Source organism: Sardina pilchardus, chromosome 5 (genome assembly GCF_963854185.1).
Source record: "Sardina pilchardus chromosome 5, fSarPil1.1, whole genome shotgun sequence".
Classification (NCBI taxonomy): Eukaryota; Metazoa; Chordata; class Actinopteri; order Clupeiformes; family Clupeidae; genus Sardina; species Sardina pilchardus.
The window spans coordinates 24,753,351-24,766,891 of record NC_084998.1 but is presented as its reverse complement, the minus strand read 5'-3'; the positions used below and the strand labels follow the sequence as shown (position 1 = coordinate 24,766,891).

Below are 13,541 nucleotides of genomic sequence, written 5' to 3'. Positions count from 1 at the left end.
TTAAAGTGACATGATGTTTTTAATAAAGAAGATCAACCTGACGTTCAGTGGAAACGACATGAGTCAGAATATGTTAGCAGAGACATCAATTTGAAAGGAAGCTAGAGAATATCTTCAGCACATTTGTGTCTTACTCTTTCGAATGTTTTCTTTTCCTTTTCCTGTCACAGAAAGTCATAATTGTTCATTGTCCGATAATAATTTTTTTTATCTCATTATTGTACTTTTTGATCTTTCTTTGATGGAATTTCAATATTTCATGTTAACTACAAGGAACACGTTTATCTGAATAAAACTGAAAATATGTCAAGTCTAAAGCTCAAAATATGCCTTCTTAGCTTACACCTCAACAAATCAACTTGTTGTAGAAATACCAACAAAGCTCCTTCTGGCAGACACTCATACCAGTGTAACAAATTGCACATTCATTTCTTATTAAAAAACACATTGCATACAAGCACCTACCTTCAAGAAACCCCTGATCCTATTGAACATTTCAAAACACAATCTCACTCAGTTCATGCACTGCATAGCACATTCCACTAGTCTGGGAACATGGCCCTTTGAAGGGAAAATGCAATCCCAAAAGTACAGACCCTCTGAATGACACAGAGCCTTAAGTCTTATCTGATTATGCTCGCTATAGAAGCCCTCGAGCAGGAGCAGAAGCAGGAGCAGGAGGAGGAGCAGGAGCAGGAGCAGGAGCAGGAGGAGAGGGCCGCACCTGTGAGGTGTGTCAGGAGAAACCTGATTGGAATACAGGATGCCATACTCACAGCCATTGCAGCCGGTGAAGGTCGCCGAACACGCCGCCACTCAGGGAGGTGATGTAGTTGTGACTGAGCAGTCTGCAGAAGAACATCATTCAGGTCACTTCAGCTCAGTTCCGTTTGGATCAGAGCTACTGACTTACATCTACAGGTTGCGTATTTCCATTTCTGTGAGACAATGTATCAGACGGGCACTCAGCCTGAGGCAGCATTATTCAAAGATATCTCCGTCTGTGTAGTGCCCGGCCTCACCATTGACTAATTAATTTGAGATGACTCACAGAGGACAAGGCAAGGACTATATAGTGGAAAATGGACAGAGGACAGAACCACACCTAACCGCATGCAAAATAGAAGCCTTAGGTGACCATAGCTTCACTGATTTAAAACACATTTCTCCTGTGGATACAAAAAACTGCCAACATTTAAAGGCTACTGTCACGGAATGACACAGAACAGGCCTACTGTGGATCGGTATCATGAAATCTTACGTTTTAAGGAGACTATTTGTTAGGGAAAAACTGTATTTTTTTGGTAAAAACTGAGAACTGTGCTTAAAGCTTTGATTATGTCCTGCACCGTGACCACTGAAATGATCCCAGCGTGATACATTACAGATAAAAGTCCCATATCATTGCAACCAATCTAACATGAATTGGATGCGCATAATGTGAAACAGCAGCAACTAAGCAATACGACTACCAATTGTAGCGGAAAAAAAGATACTGGGGACCTGATTATTTTCAGTTCTCCCTGTATGTAAAGCACAAGGATTGAAAAGTGACTCACAGTTTTCTGAGTTTGTGCAGTCCACTGAAGGCTCGGCCTGAAACGTTCTCTATCCTGTTGTTCTGAAGAAACCTTTTAGGGGGGACAACAGCAAGTTTAAATTATTGATACATAAAAATATAACTTAGATAAAAGCACACATGGTCTTTTCAAGTTCATGCAGACGCCTTCTTGACACACAAACACACTCCCTTTATCTCTCTCTCTCTCTCTCTTTTAGAAAGCCTGTCAAAACAAATGTCTTAATTTGCATGCAATTAACCTGGTTGTTTAATGAGCCTTAATTCAAATAGAAGACACGAATAATAAAACCCTACTGCATACAGATGAAAAGCAAGACCCTGTTTTTGACGCTCCAGGGAGCCTGAGATGCTGAATTGGTTCTGAAACTTTATGACTGGCAACGATGTTACATGGTTATCAGGCATATGACAATAAACTTGAGCTTGAACCTGAAGTTGAACTTGATCCAAAGATTTGTTGAAATCGCAGACGGGAATGCTACATTCTTGCAGAGCGAAAACAAAAGCTCTGACCTGAGCTTTAAGATATGGGCCAGAGGAGAAGCGATACTCCTCTCCTCAGAGTGTGTCCCTGTGTCAGTGCTGATAGGATCAATGGCCATCTATTCAGCTTATTCGTCTTGTCTCTTAATTGGCACCAAATCTGCATCATCACATCTATGGGCACGTAACACATTGCCAGGTAAAATAGGGGGGCTTTTCTCGAGGCTGGTTTGAGCTAAGAGAATAACAATCCTTCCATATTTTCATTTGCCTCTTAGCAAGCACTAGATAAAACTAATGACCTGATTCTGATCTCAGTGCTGGGACAAAAGAGTTTGCAGGGTTTGGCTCTCTGAACCTCGAGATATCGAGCGTGTTTTCTCTGACTGAGAGTAAAAACAAACCGGCAGGCCCACATTAATCCAAGAAGGTGCTGAACTCCAGCGAGAATGTTTTCCCATTTCAACATCTCTGTGGCCTTTGCTACATCAGTGGACAGGCAGCTATAAACTTTTAATACATCACCTCATGCCCTAATTTTTGGTCTTGATGTGTTTATTTTACTTATTTATTGCCTGTTTGTGTTGTACTGACATGTTTTGTACCATGCTGTAATTTTTAAAACATATTTATGTATTGCCTGTCAGTGTGGTACTGACAAACAACATTTATTTCCAAATTGTGGACAATAAAGAACATCTGTCTATTCCTCTGCTGATTCTCTCCTAGCTGCTGGGGCAGATATGAGGATGACCTTGATAATAATAAGTCACCAGGATGTGGACGCAAGTGCGGAGTTTATTTACCAAACCCAAACCACCGCTGAAAAGTCAAGACTGAACAAACACACGAGACGAGAGGACAAAGGTCAAAGGGCAACGAGCAGGGAAATGGCTGCAGTCCAAGCATCAGCAATGCAAAGTCAAAAGTACAGGCAAAAAGGTCAGTATCCAACAGAGAAACAATTAGGCAACTGTTCAAACGATGGCAATAAACAGAAACAAATGACCTCAAGCACTAGTGTCAAAGAATAAGGAACAAGTCAAGCCAGTCAAATGAGGTGAATATAAAACACATGGCTGATCTGGAAAGGTATGCTAAGGATGCTATATTTTAAAAAGTATGAAACCACAGGACTCCTAAACTGCTAATACTTAATTTCAAAAAACTTTGAATATTTCAAGAGCATAATGTGCTTCAGTGCACTGCACCCCTGTGTCCCCTGATTCAAGTAGAATTATGATATGAAAAGCTTTGTTGTTATGACTGTGCCAAGAGAGAAAACTACGGCCATTATGCACAGTCACATGGATGCTTATTCATACACAGTACTGCTCGCCTCTCTACTCAGCTGACAGTTAACTTGAAGTGATTTCTGATTTCATCTCATCTCAGTGTGCAGAGATGTCTAATCTGTTATAATCATTTGTTAGCCATGAATACATTTGAAGCCATCATGGAATATTCCTTTAATGGTTTGAGTAGTTTGCCTCTGAGAATTCTGCCAGAGAACTATGTCCCTTGAGGTGACCATCCCATCATCTGACCAGGATTTATCAGCCAATAGCCCAAATATTCTCAGATTGTAAACAACCAATGCAACCATGACAACTATGGGTTTAAAGACCTAGATATAACAACAGGATGTGAAGAAACAACAGCTTTGACATAAAAGTAAAAAACGCCTAAGTTCTGTGTGTCTAGATATCCAGTGAAGCGAAGTAAAGATGCCAACCAGCTACTGCCAGCCCAGTCAATGGCTTTCTTGTAATACCACATGGTACCATGCATGGCCGTTGTGGCTACATTCAAGATAAGTCAAAGCCTACAGAATCCTAGCCTGGCATAGCCATATGTAAGCTTCCGCTCAATTTTCATTTCCCTTCACCATTACTCCTGTACGATATTAGTGCGAGGGTTTGGTATGACCAGGCTAACAGAATCCCATAATGCTCCTTTAAAGCAGAACCACACAAAATCGAGCGGGGGGGGGGGGGGGGGGGCTGGGGGGGCGGATGTGTGGGGGTGGGGGTGGGGTGGGGGGGGCCCTTATGGGCACCCTGTGAGCTTCACTTCTCTATGTTTACGATGGGCTGTGACTCGTTCGCTCCACTGAACAGTACCAAACTCAGTCAGGCTTCAGACAGACGGAGCACTTGTAATTCCCACAACCAAATGCCAGAGTTGTCAGGGTTAAGGAGGAGGAAGCAGCAGCCTGGTGGCCGGCCAAAGCCATACTGACGACTGACGATGATGTTTGTCAAAGGAACACTGAGGAAGCTAGGTTTTGAATACAAGTTACAGGATACTCTGTCCTAGTTTGAAGGAGGAAAATAATTCAAGATAATTTTGGTAAATGTAAAACATGTCACCTGAATGAATATCTGGTTTAGTGTTAGATATCTGGGTGGTGGTTTTGCGTTTGTCAGAATGCAAAATGTCAGTGCCATATGTATGTGCTATACAGTAAGCATATTCCAAAAGATTTCACCTAGATATAAAACTTCCAAAAGAAATCACAACTGCTATTCCTCGAGGTTTGCAGAGGGACATTACTGTAACTGCATATTGGGCTGAGTTGATGAAATAATCTAGCAAGGCTATGATACTTACAGTCTCTGAAGCTGGGAGTATTTGGAGAAGATATCATCAGACAGCTCTCTTATGGCGTTGCTCCTCAAAGACCTGTTTTATTACAGGCAAAGACGTCAGATGTCGCGGAAAAAATCGACGTTTTGAAAAAGACACTGTGTGCCTGAACAGTCATGTAACACTCCCAGCTATTTTTGCATGTTCTTTGCCGCCACACTTTGAAGTTTTCTACTTTCTTTACAAGCCAGGAAAAAAATATGACACATTTTTATCTGGATTGCGGATCCCCCCTCCCAGGAAGACTGCTTGCCAAGTTAGTATCTCGCCGAGAGCACTGGCCCATGGGAGATGCACAAGGACGGGCCATGCCTCCAATTCATTTCCACCAAAGAAATGCATGTTTATTTATTTTTTCCAGCTGCAATCGACTTCCACCACAGTCCAATTCCCTGCCAAATACACATTTAGAGAACAGCCAAATGCTTATGCTGAGAGGTTTACAGGTCTTACAGCCAAGTGACGTTGGGTGACACCATCGGCACAGCAGGCAGATTAACATCAATACATTCTACTTCTGTTTTGGTGCAGTCACAGCTATCTGGGTAGTGCTGGAGAACTGCAGGTAGGAAATACACACAAACACACATACATCGTCACAGCAACAACAAGTACATACTGCACATAGATAAGAAGGGTTCCATACTGGAACGTGGACTGAGTAAAAGATTTCAAAATCTTTCAGATTTTTTTCTGCACAACATTTTTTAATGTTCATACATTTTTTTAAAACCATAATTAGTTCATTTCTATTTATCTATAGGAAGCACTTCTGAAAGTACAGTAGAAATGCAAAGCACATCCATGTCATCTGCATTTCACATTTAACCATTTGTGTTTGCTGCCATTTTTAAAATACATACAGTATAGGTTTAATTGTATGTTATAAAGTGTGACTGGCATTTAGATCTCCCCAAAACTGAATACACTGCATGCATCTCTCTTCACTTCCTGCTATTTAAGATGGCAGATCACAACGATTTCTAGAGACCTTGCGATGACTAGCTCCCTAAGTGAGTGAGAGTTTTTTAATCATACAACAGAGCATGTGTGTATGAATATGCATGTCACTCACTGTGCGCAAAAGTAACTTACAGCAGTCATTATGATGGAGGTCCTGTGGTTCCACTTTGTTGAATGTGCGGTCGAAAATGTCTGCCCACCCACTGTTGTCACCTAAAAAAGCCGTGAAACGAGAGATGGAAAAAAACACAGAGAGTGAACAAGGAAATAAAATGCAATGATGCTCATTTCTCTTTGCATGAAAAACAAACGTCTAAGCTTGACTGGCAAAAGCCAGCAATTACACGGTGAGTGACTGCTGTCGCAGGGCTCATTCTTTTTGCCTATTAGCAGATTTATGCATCACACCCATTTCTCTCACTAAACTCTTACGGAGAGGTCTACATTTTCCTCATTGCTCCAAGAGGAACAGAAAAAGACTTGCTTTCACAGAGAAAATAGAGTCGATGAATTCATAATATTATCTATTATTTCTCTACTTCTGAGAAAGCGGGAAATTGTATGATGTACTCTCTATATGCACAATTATCTCTGAGTATTTATGCCATTTATCTTTCCGGTTTGGATCAACCATGAAGCACACAGCCTACTCTCACAGCTTGCTCACTTAACATGAGCATCAGTCCTGATCGGTTCAGATGCGCTTGGACTTTACAGCCAAATCTATACCAGCATCGCCGACAGGCATAAAAACATTCATCTCAAAATCTCTTATCACTCACTCACTCATTCACTCTCTCACTCACTCACTCACACTCACTCCCTCTCTCTCTCTCTCTCTCTCTCTCTCTCTCTCTCTCTCACACACACACACACACACACACACACACACACACACACACATACATACACTATATTGGCAAAAGTATTTGCTCACCTGCCTTAACTCACACAACTTCAGTCACATCCCATTCTTAATCCACAGGGTTTAATATGACGCCAGTCCACCCTTTGCAGCTATAACGGCTTCAAGTCTTCTGGGAAGGCTTTCCACAAGGTTTAGGTGCATATAAGTTCATATGTGAGTCAAGGCCCGTGCAAGCAAACACTTTTGGCAATATAGTGTGCATACAAACAAACAAACAAACAAAATACCGACGCCGCTGCGTGTTCCCTCTCACCGCAGAGCTCCTCGTCGGCCCCGTTCAGGCAGTCTTTGTGTCCATTACACTGGAGCACCTGGGGCAGACACACGCTCAGGTTGCCGCAGGGGAACTCCCCCAGGGGACACATCTGACCGGCCAAGCGACTGGCCGCTGTAGATTCAGATTCAGCTGAGAAACGGAGAGACAAGACAGAACAGAGGAACAGAGAAGTAGGAGTCAGTGACTTATCTGCTTGTGTGAAGTCAAATCAGACAGACGCAATGACATGGCACTTGGGCGTAGTTTACTGTAGATTCAGATTTAGCTTTTTGAGATTAGTTCCTCTGTGAACATTTCAAAGCAAGGAGTCTATCATTACTTGTGTTTAATGTCAAGCAGACACAACTCTGAGTATCCAATTAGGGCAAAAGAGATGGCCAGGAATTCAACTCTGTTTACTTGCCTTGAAAAAGAATATTTGTATTTTCTGTGTCCCTACGATTATAGACATGTGAAGAAAAGTTTCACCCTAAACTTTCACCTTGATAATCAACAAGGAATACAAATACACATGACATAAGACCGTAAACCCATGCCCAAGACTAAATATGGCCTCCAAGCTCCCAGTCAGACTCTAGGCCTTCTTGGTGCATGTCCAAGCTTACTAAAAGTAGAGTGACAGCTATGACAAACAGCAAGCAGTGCAATCCCTAATAAAAGCAATTATTAATAACCCTGTCATTATCATACAAGATGTTTCAACACCATTAAAACCTTGGCACTCTTGACAGCAGTAGATTTAATATGCAAATATTATTCACAGTTGACTTTCTTCCCTGGTCCTCCAACACAGTCTAATAAAATGACCACAGCTCAACTGTGACGGCCTACCTGCACTTGACAAATAGGGAAAATGCAAGCACTAAATTGCCATTCTGTTTTACTTTATGATTGATTCCCCATGGCAGAGAATGTGTTTATGGCTCCACTTTAGGCATCTAAAGTTTACTCCATCCATCCATCCATCCATCCATTCCAACGTGTTCTGGAACAAGGATCACACAATCAGCTTTGCCCAGGAAGGGTGACAAGGCCTAGCAGCCTACCAGGTAAGGAACTGTCTGGTCTCACCTCAGGAACACAGTGTCCTCTCCACTCACCAGCCAGAGCCACAGAGAACATGAGAAATTTATTGAAACTCAAACAGGGTTGGGTAATGCATCCGTGGTAAGACTGAACTCCAGCTCATTAAATGCCACTTCTTAGCGAGCGTTAGAGGAGTCTTCAGCATACGCAGCAATCCCACAAAACAACATGGTCTGCCATCTCATTCCTTCGTGAACAATTTGATGTGCCCACAAGCTCAACTGAACACAAAGACAAAGACAAAAAGACTTGAAGCGGCTCCCAGATATTACGGAAGAACATCGAAGCAAATGAGCATCAACACCTTTGGAAAAACTAATCCAATAAACCCACAGCTCAAATTCACACAAAGGCCAGTTGCTTCTAATTAAGTTGAGACGGAGAGGGCATATCCACTATTAGAGTAAGTTAGAAATGCAAAAATATATATGTGGACTCAACCTAGATCAAAAGACACATATTATAAATGTTTTAAACAGGGTATTCTACAATGGATAGTTCCTGTCCTTGATTATGATTGGCTGAATTGCATGCGATGCCGTTGTAAAATCCAGCACAAACATACACCTTGACCTCATTTCGTTCTCAATTCAATTCAACTCAAATCAAATCACTTCATTTATCCCCAGGGGACCATGAAATGGCACAAAGAGCAGCATATTCCACCACATACGACACATCATCAATAAAATAAATAAATAAATAGTATATGTATATATATATATATATGTGTGTATATATATATATATATATATATATATATATATATATATATATATATAAGGGGGGTTGAGTGCATCATTCATCAGTCTGAGTGTTACCACATACAGTACAGTCCATCATCAATAAAAGAAATAAATAGTAGTATATACTGAGTGCATCATTCATCAGTCTGAGTGTTGCAGTGCAGTCAGAAACATACACACTATTCTCTGTGCCATCGGGTCACCAGCGTTCCATGCATATTGCGTTCTACAGTATATACTGCTACCACAACTCGACACAAAAGTTAGAGTAGCTGCGTCTCGAAGTTGCTTGGCAAATATTCTGATAGAGAAAATATATTTCTTGGTGGGAGGATGATTATCTATAAATAATTTGTTATATTTCTCCATGTTATGCTTTTATTTTATGAAATATTGCCAAATAGTAACCATTTTAACAGCAACAAGCCACTCGAGTTTGTAGTTTACACTGATTTAAGAACAGCTAAGGGGAGTTTTAGACACTTACACATCGTGCCTAACAACGCCCCTTAGCTGCTCTGAGATCAGTATAGCCTACCGTCTCTCGGGGCTTATTGCTTAAATAGCTTTTTCCTGCTAATGATCATTCACACCTTTGGAATACAAAAAACATCCACTGATAGGATGCCTTTAATAGAGTGCACATCACATCAAAGGACAGGCGCTATATCTACTTTAAATGAGCATGGCGAGCTGAAATGAGCTTTTTTAGGGGAACATAATTGTCAGGAAGGAAAGTGAAAAAGTGTGACTGCAATGACAAACTACAGCTTCCTTTTTCACCAATTTCTTTATCTTACATTCGTTTATACCATCATTAAATGTTTTAGTTTTGACATGTTTACTCATCTAAGTCCTGTTCAGTCTATTTTCTCTCATGCTGCAAATGAACAGTGTTCAGTTAATTTGAGGAATATTTGATGTTTGGTTTGTATTTGGTGTTCTTTCCAAACCAATCATCTCAGGGACTGGTGGGAGCTAATCGTGTCCCTTCAACAACTGGCAGCTGGCACCATGGCTCTGGTGCTTTGAATTAGAAACGTGTGACTGAGTTGACACACCGACTGATCTGCCAAAAGGCTGTGGGAAACTGATGAAAATTCGACCTTCGCGGAGACACATAACAAACTCAATTATCCCTCAGGTGGCTATAAGTATGCCTAAAACAGTGGATCTTTGTCACACTTCACTGCGGTGAAGACAGCTCATGCATGCCAGAGTAAGCTGCATCTGAAGACGAGAATGTCATACGCGTAAATATAATCACTTGTCAGTTGCTGTTAATGATGGAAAAACACCACAGTTCAGTGATCCACATGAGACCTTTGCTCGAATATTGCTGGCAGTCTTTGTGTTTTTCTTTCAGTAGCCTTCAAAGACATCAGCATATTCACAATAGCCTTGGTTGTCATTTCAAACAGTGTAGAACCATGGTGTGTATAAAACAATGGACACAATATGTCCAATCCCTTCAAGCACAACAAAAACAGCCATAGGCCCTGGTTGTGGCTTGCTCACTAGAACATTCTGAGCTTGATGCGGCAGAGGAGACGGGTGCAACTAATCCTGAGTGGGAAACACCAATGCCCATTTTAAGCTTTACGAGATCTTCCCATGGGATGCTGGCTGCCCTGTCCTTGGCCCCACGAGGGAGGAAGTACTCATCACGCACAAAGCACAAACCTGGAGCCCCGACCGACCTCTGGGCCCTGATTCAGGACCTCACAACGAGAATGTCAGCAAAGCCTTTGCGTCATACTCTGGCCTGAGTCAGACTGCTACTGTTGTTTTTGTTTAGCTGTAGTTCACTTTCAACAGGTGTCTCTGATGTTTCTGATTCCATATGGATTACTGTCATAAAACAACTCCAGCACAGGATTATAGCCTACATAAACTTCATCTCAAAGATTTTCCAAGAACACTGTTATGTTAACAAATTGCGTATTCGAAAGGATCATCTTTGTCTTCACAAACTTACTGTCAAACTTACTGTCACTGACTTCTCAACTGTTTGTGACACCAATGTTAAACACACTTTCAGGCTATGACACCATCTTGTTCATCTCCATCTTTATCATTGCTATGAATAAATGCCTCTTTTTTATTTGATGCTACGGAGAACCCATCCGTGCATGATTAGAGGGGATTTAATAGGACAGACTAGACTGAAGCTGATGAGCAGATAAAAAGCGCTAGGCCTAAACAATCTGTCCATCTAAATCAGTCAGCGCACAAGGACGGGAATAAGTAGCAGTCTGATTGACACTTAATGTAATATAAGATATTAATACTAATTTCCATGAATATTAACTACCCTAGGCTACATAATTTTACCCGAGAGGCATAATCATCTGAGCCAAGCCTACACTCTTTAGCTTACAATTAACATCGCATTAACTCACCAAAGGTGTTTCTTCCTCTAATACGTCCTCTGGAATTTCTCTAACCACATAAGATTGAATATCACAGCTGGGAGATTAATTCAATATTAGGAAATGGACTATAGAGGTAACTTGTCAACTTTGACAGTAGGCCTACTTGGGTGAAGACATCAGATGACAGCTATGAGGGTCGCCCAGCTAACAGAGGTTCAGAGCAGTGGTTGCTTTCAGGTCAGCCGTGGTTGGATAGCGTTAGCAATAGTAAAAAATGCATGTTAACGCGTCTCGCTGCTTTCTGCATCATTCTCTTACAAACTACTAACCGTTACAATCTCATCATGTAAACTAGTGCCTAACTTAAACGAGTGCCATATCAAATTAATAATAGCCTAGTGGATATAGCCTATATTTAAAATAAGAGGACAGGCTGTTCTCTGGGTGGAATTCCACTTAATCGGTCAAAAGTTATTCTATTCTAGCCTAATCTGTGGAGAACTCGCGAGTGGAAGACATACCAAGGGAAAAAATATTATCGATTCATGTCAGAGCTGTCAACAACAAGGCTATTCAAATTTTCCTCAAACGCATGCATCGGTTGAATGACTAAAATTTGTGATACAAATGGTAAATGGAATCTTGCTGTAAAGCTTGTGTTCAGTGTTGCTTTCGCCAAAGAAATGGCAAACTTACCAAAGAAATCCAATATGAAAAACTTCAAGCTCAAGAAAGGTCAATGAAAAGGAAAAACATATTACCTTTAACTACTGTCAAAAGCAGCTGGGTAAATAGCGTAGAAAAAACTACATCCAAAAATGTTGAAGGAGGTCTAACGAATCGCATTGTCGTTATGCGCTTTTCTCCAGTACGAGCGCCTGGGGACGCTCCTTTTCGGCTATCACCAAAATCAGGGAATTGAGATCACCAAGTCCCGTGGCGCACCAACATTACTGTCAACTTAAATAAATGGACAATTTGAGAGTAAACGCAGTTATTTCCCTCGCTCTGTTCTGACTGATCCGACTGGTCCGACCGTCTTCCTGCTCCGCTGGAGTTGAACACAACAAAAGCACGGCTCATAATCATCAACTGCACTTCCCGCGAGGAGCGCTTCTCCTCTCCACTGACAAAATAGTTGTGAATTTCGTCACGGAGCGGCACTCCCCATTCGTGCAGTTTTGACGCAGGTAAGCTCTGGGTTGCAAATAGCATTGGCTTAGAAGGGGAACAACATTTCAGTGCAACAATGTAAATGTTCAAACGTGTCCCTGTGCATGTAGTGGATTGAGAATCTTCATCCCACTTTTGTCTTTTCTCCATTGAACTACGACTATGACTGATGCCCATCCCATTGCACTTTATTATTACTACAGTAATATCACCACTACCTCTACAGTATTACTATCTATGCACTGTTGTCTGTCTGTTGTGTCATCACTGTCTTTGTCTAGCTGCACTATATGTTTTGAAGAAAACACACACTGTATTGCTGAAACAAATTCCTATATGTTTTTACATAAATGGCAATAAAGTATCTTGAACTTGAACTTGAACTTGAACTTCTCTGAGTTACTGAGGTTAATTTATTTCACAGCACTCAGGTGAATTGCCGTTCATCCAGTTGATGGAGGTTTGCGCATACCACATTCTCCTCTATGATAGATATATTTCTTGAAGAAAGGAGCATACATGTCCCTATTGCATATGCATAGCAAAACAATCTCCATGCATGAGGTGCAACCGAATGTATTGTTAGTTCCTGCATTCACTCTCATTTACATGAGACCAGAGAGTTATTCATCATTTCATCTACACCAGCTGCACTATATGAAATTCCCCCTAGACAGAAATGTGCCAGGTGCAAAAAAGCGCTGTCAAATCAGCATAAATGTCAGGCCAAAATAAGATCAGTAACAGACAAATTATCATCAATTCGTATTTCAGGAGCTTCTCTGAAAGTCCTTTCACTCCGGTTTTCCCACATCTTTATCTTTTCACACAGAACACTCATTCAATCTCCCCTGTCCAGATGGGTTCAGATGTGCTTGGACTTTACAGCCAAACTCTACCAGCATCTCAAAATCTCTTGTATCACTCACTCACTCATTCACTCTCTGACATATTCTTCACTCTCTCACTACTCTTTCACTCATCCCCCCCCCCCCCCCCCCCACACACACACAAACACTCACTTTTCACTCTTACATACGGTGCAAACAATCACATTGTAATCAACCACAAAATAATAGCCAAATAAATAAATAAATAAATAAATATTAGATCAAATAAACAGTATGACCTCGGCTGTCTCATGAGGTCAAGCCAATTACTGTAAATAAGCTATGATAGTCAGGTTCTGGTAGTCAGGTGTTCTCTACTTCCGACCCATACCAAGTAATGTAAGTGAAGTATGTGAAACTCATGTTGATGTATTTTTTTACATTGAAGA

At 41.2% G+C, this 13,541-nt stretch overlaps 1 protein-coding gene across 2 annotated transcripts in view; it reads right to left on the bottom strand.

Moving 5' to 3' along the window:
- rxfp2a (relaxin family peptide receptor 2a) overlaps positions 1–12,162 on the bottom strand; it is a 31,377-nt gene extending 19,215 nt beyond the window's left edge. For both annotated transcript variants that reach the window (XM_062537050.1, XM_062537052.1), the window contains exons 1-7: positions 11,851–12,162; positions 6,859–7,011; positions 5,810–5,890; positions 5,168–5,273; positions 4,679–4,750; positions 1,560–1,631; positions 777–848 (exon numbers count right to left, since the gene is read on the bottom strand). In XM_062537050.1, coding sequence (XP_062393034.1) covers positions 777–848; positions 1,560–1,631; positions 4,679–4,750; positions 5,168–5,273; positions 5,810–5,890; positions 6,859–7,011; positions 11,851–11,935 — 641 coding nt within the window. In that variant the 5' untranslated portion in view covers positions 11,936–12,162. The remainder of the gene's footprint in view (positions 1–776; positions 849–1,559; positions 1,632–4,678; positions 4,751–5,167; positions 5,274–5,809; positions 5,891–6,858; positions 7,012–11,850) is intronic.
- Positions 12,163–13,541: the final 1,379 nt, after the last annotated feature.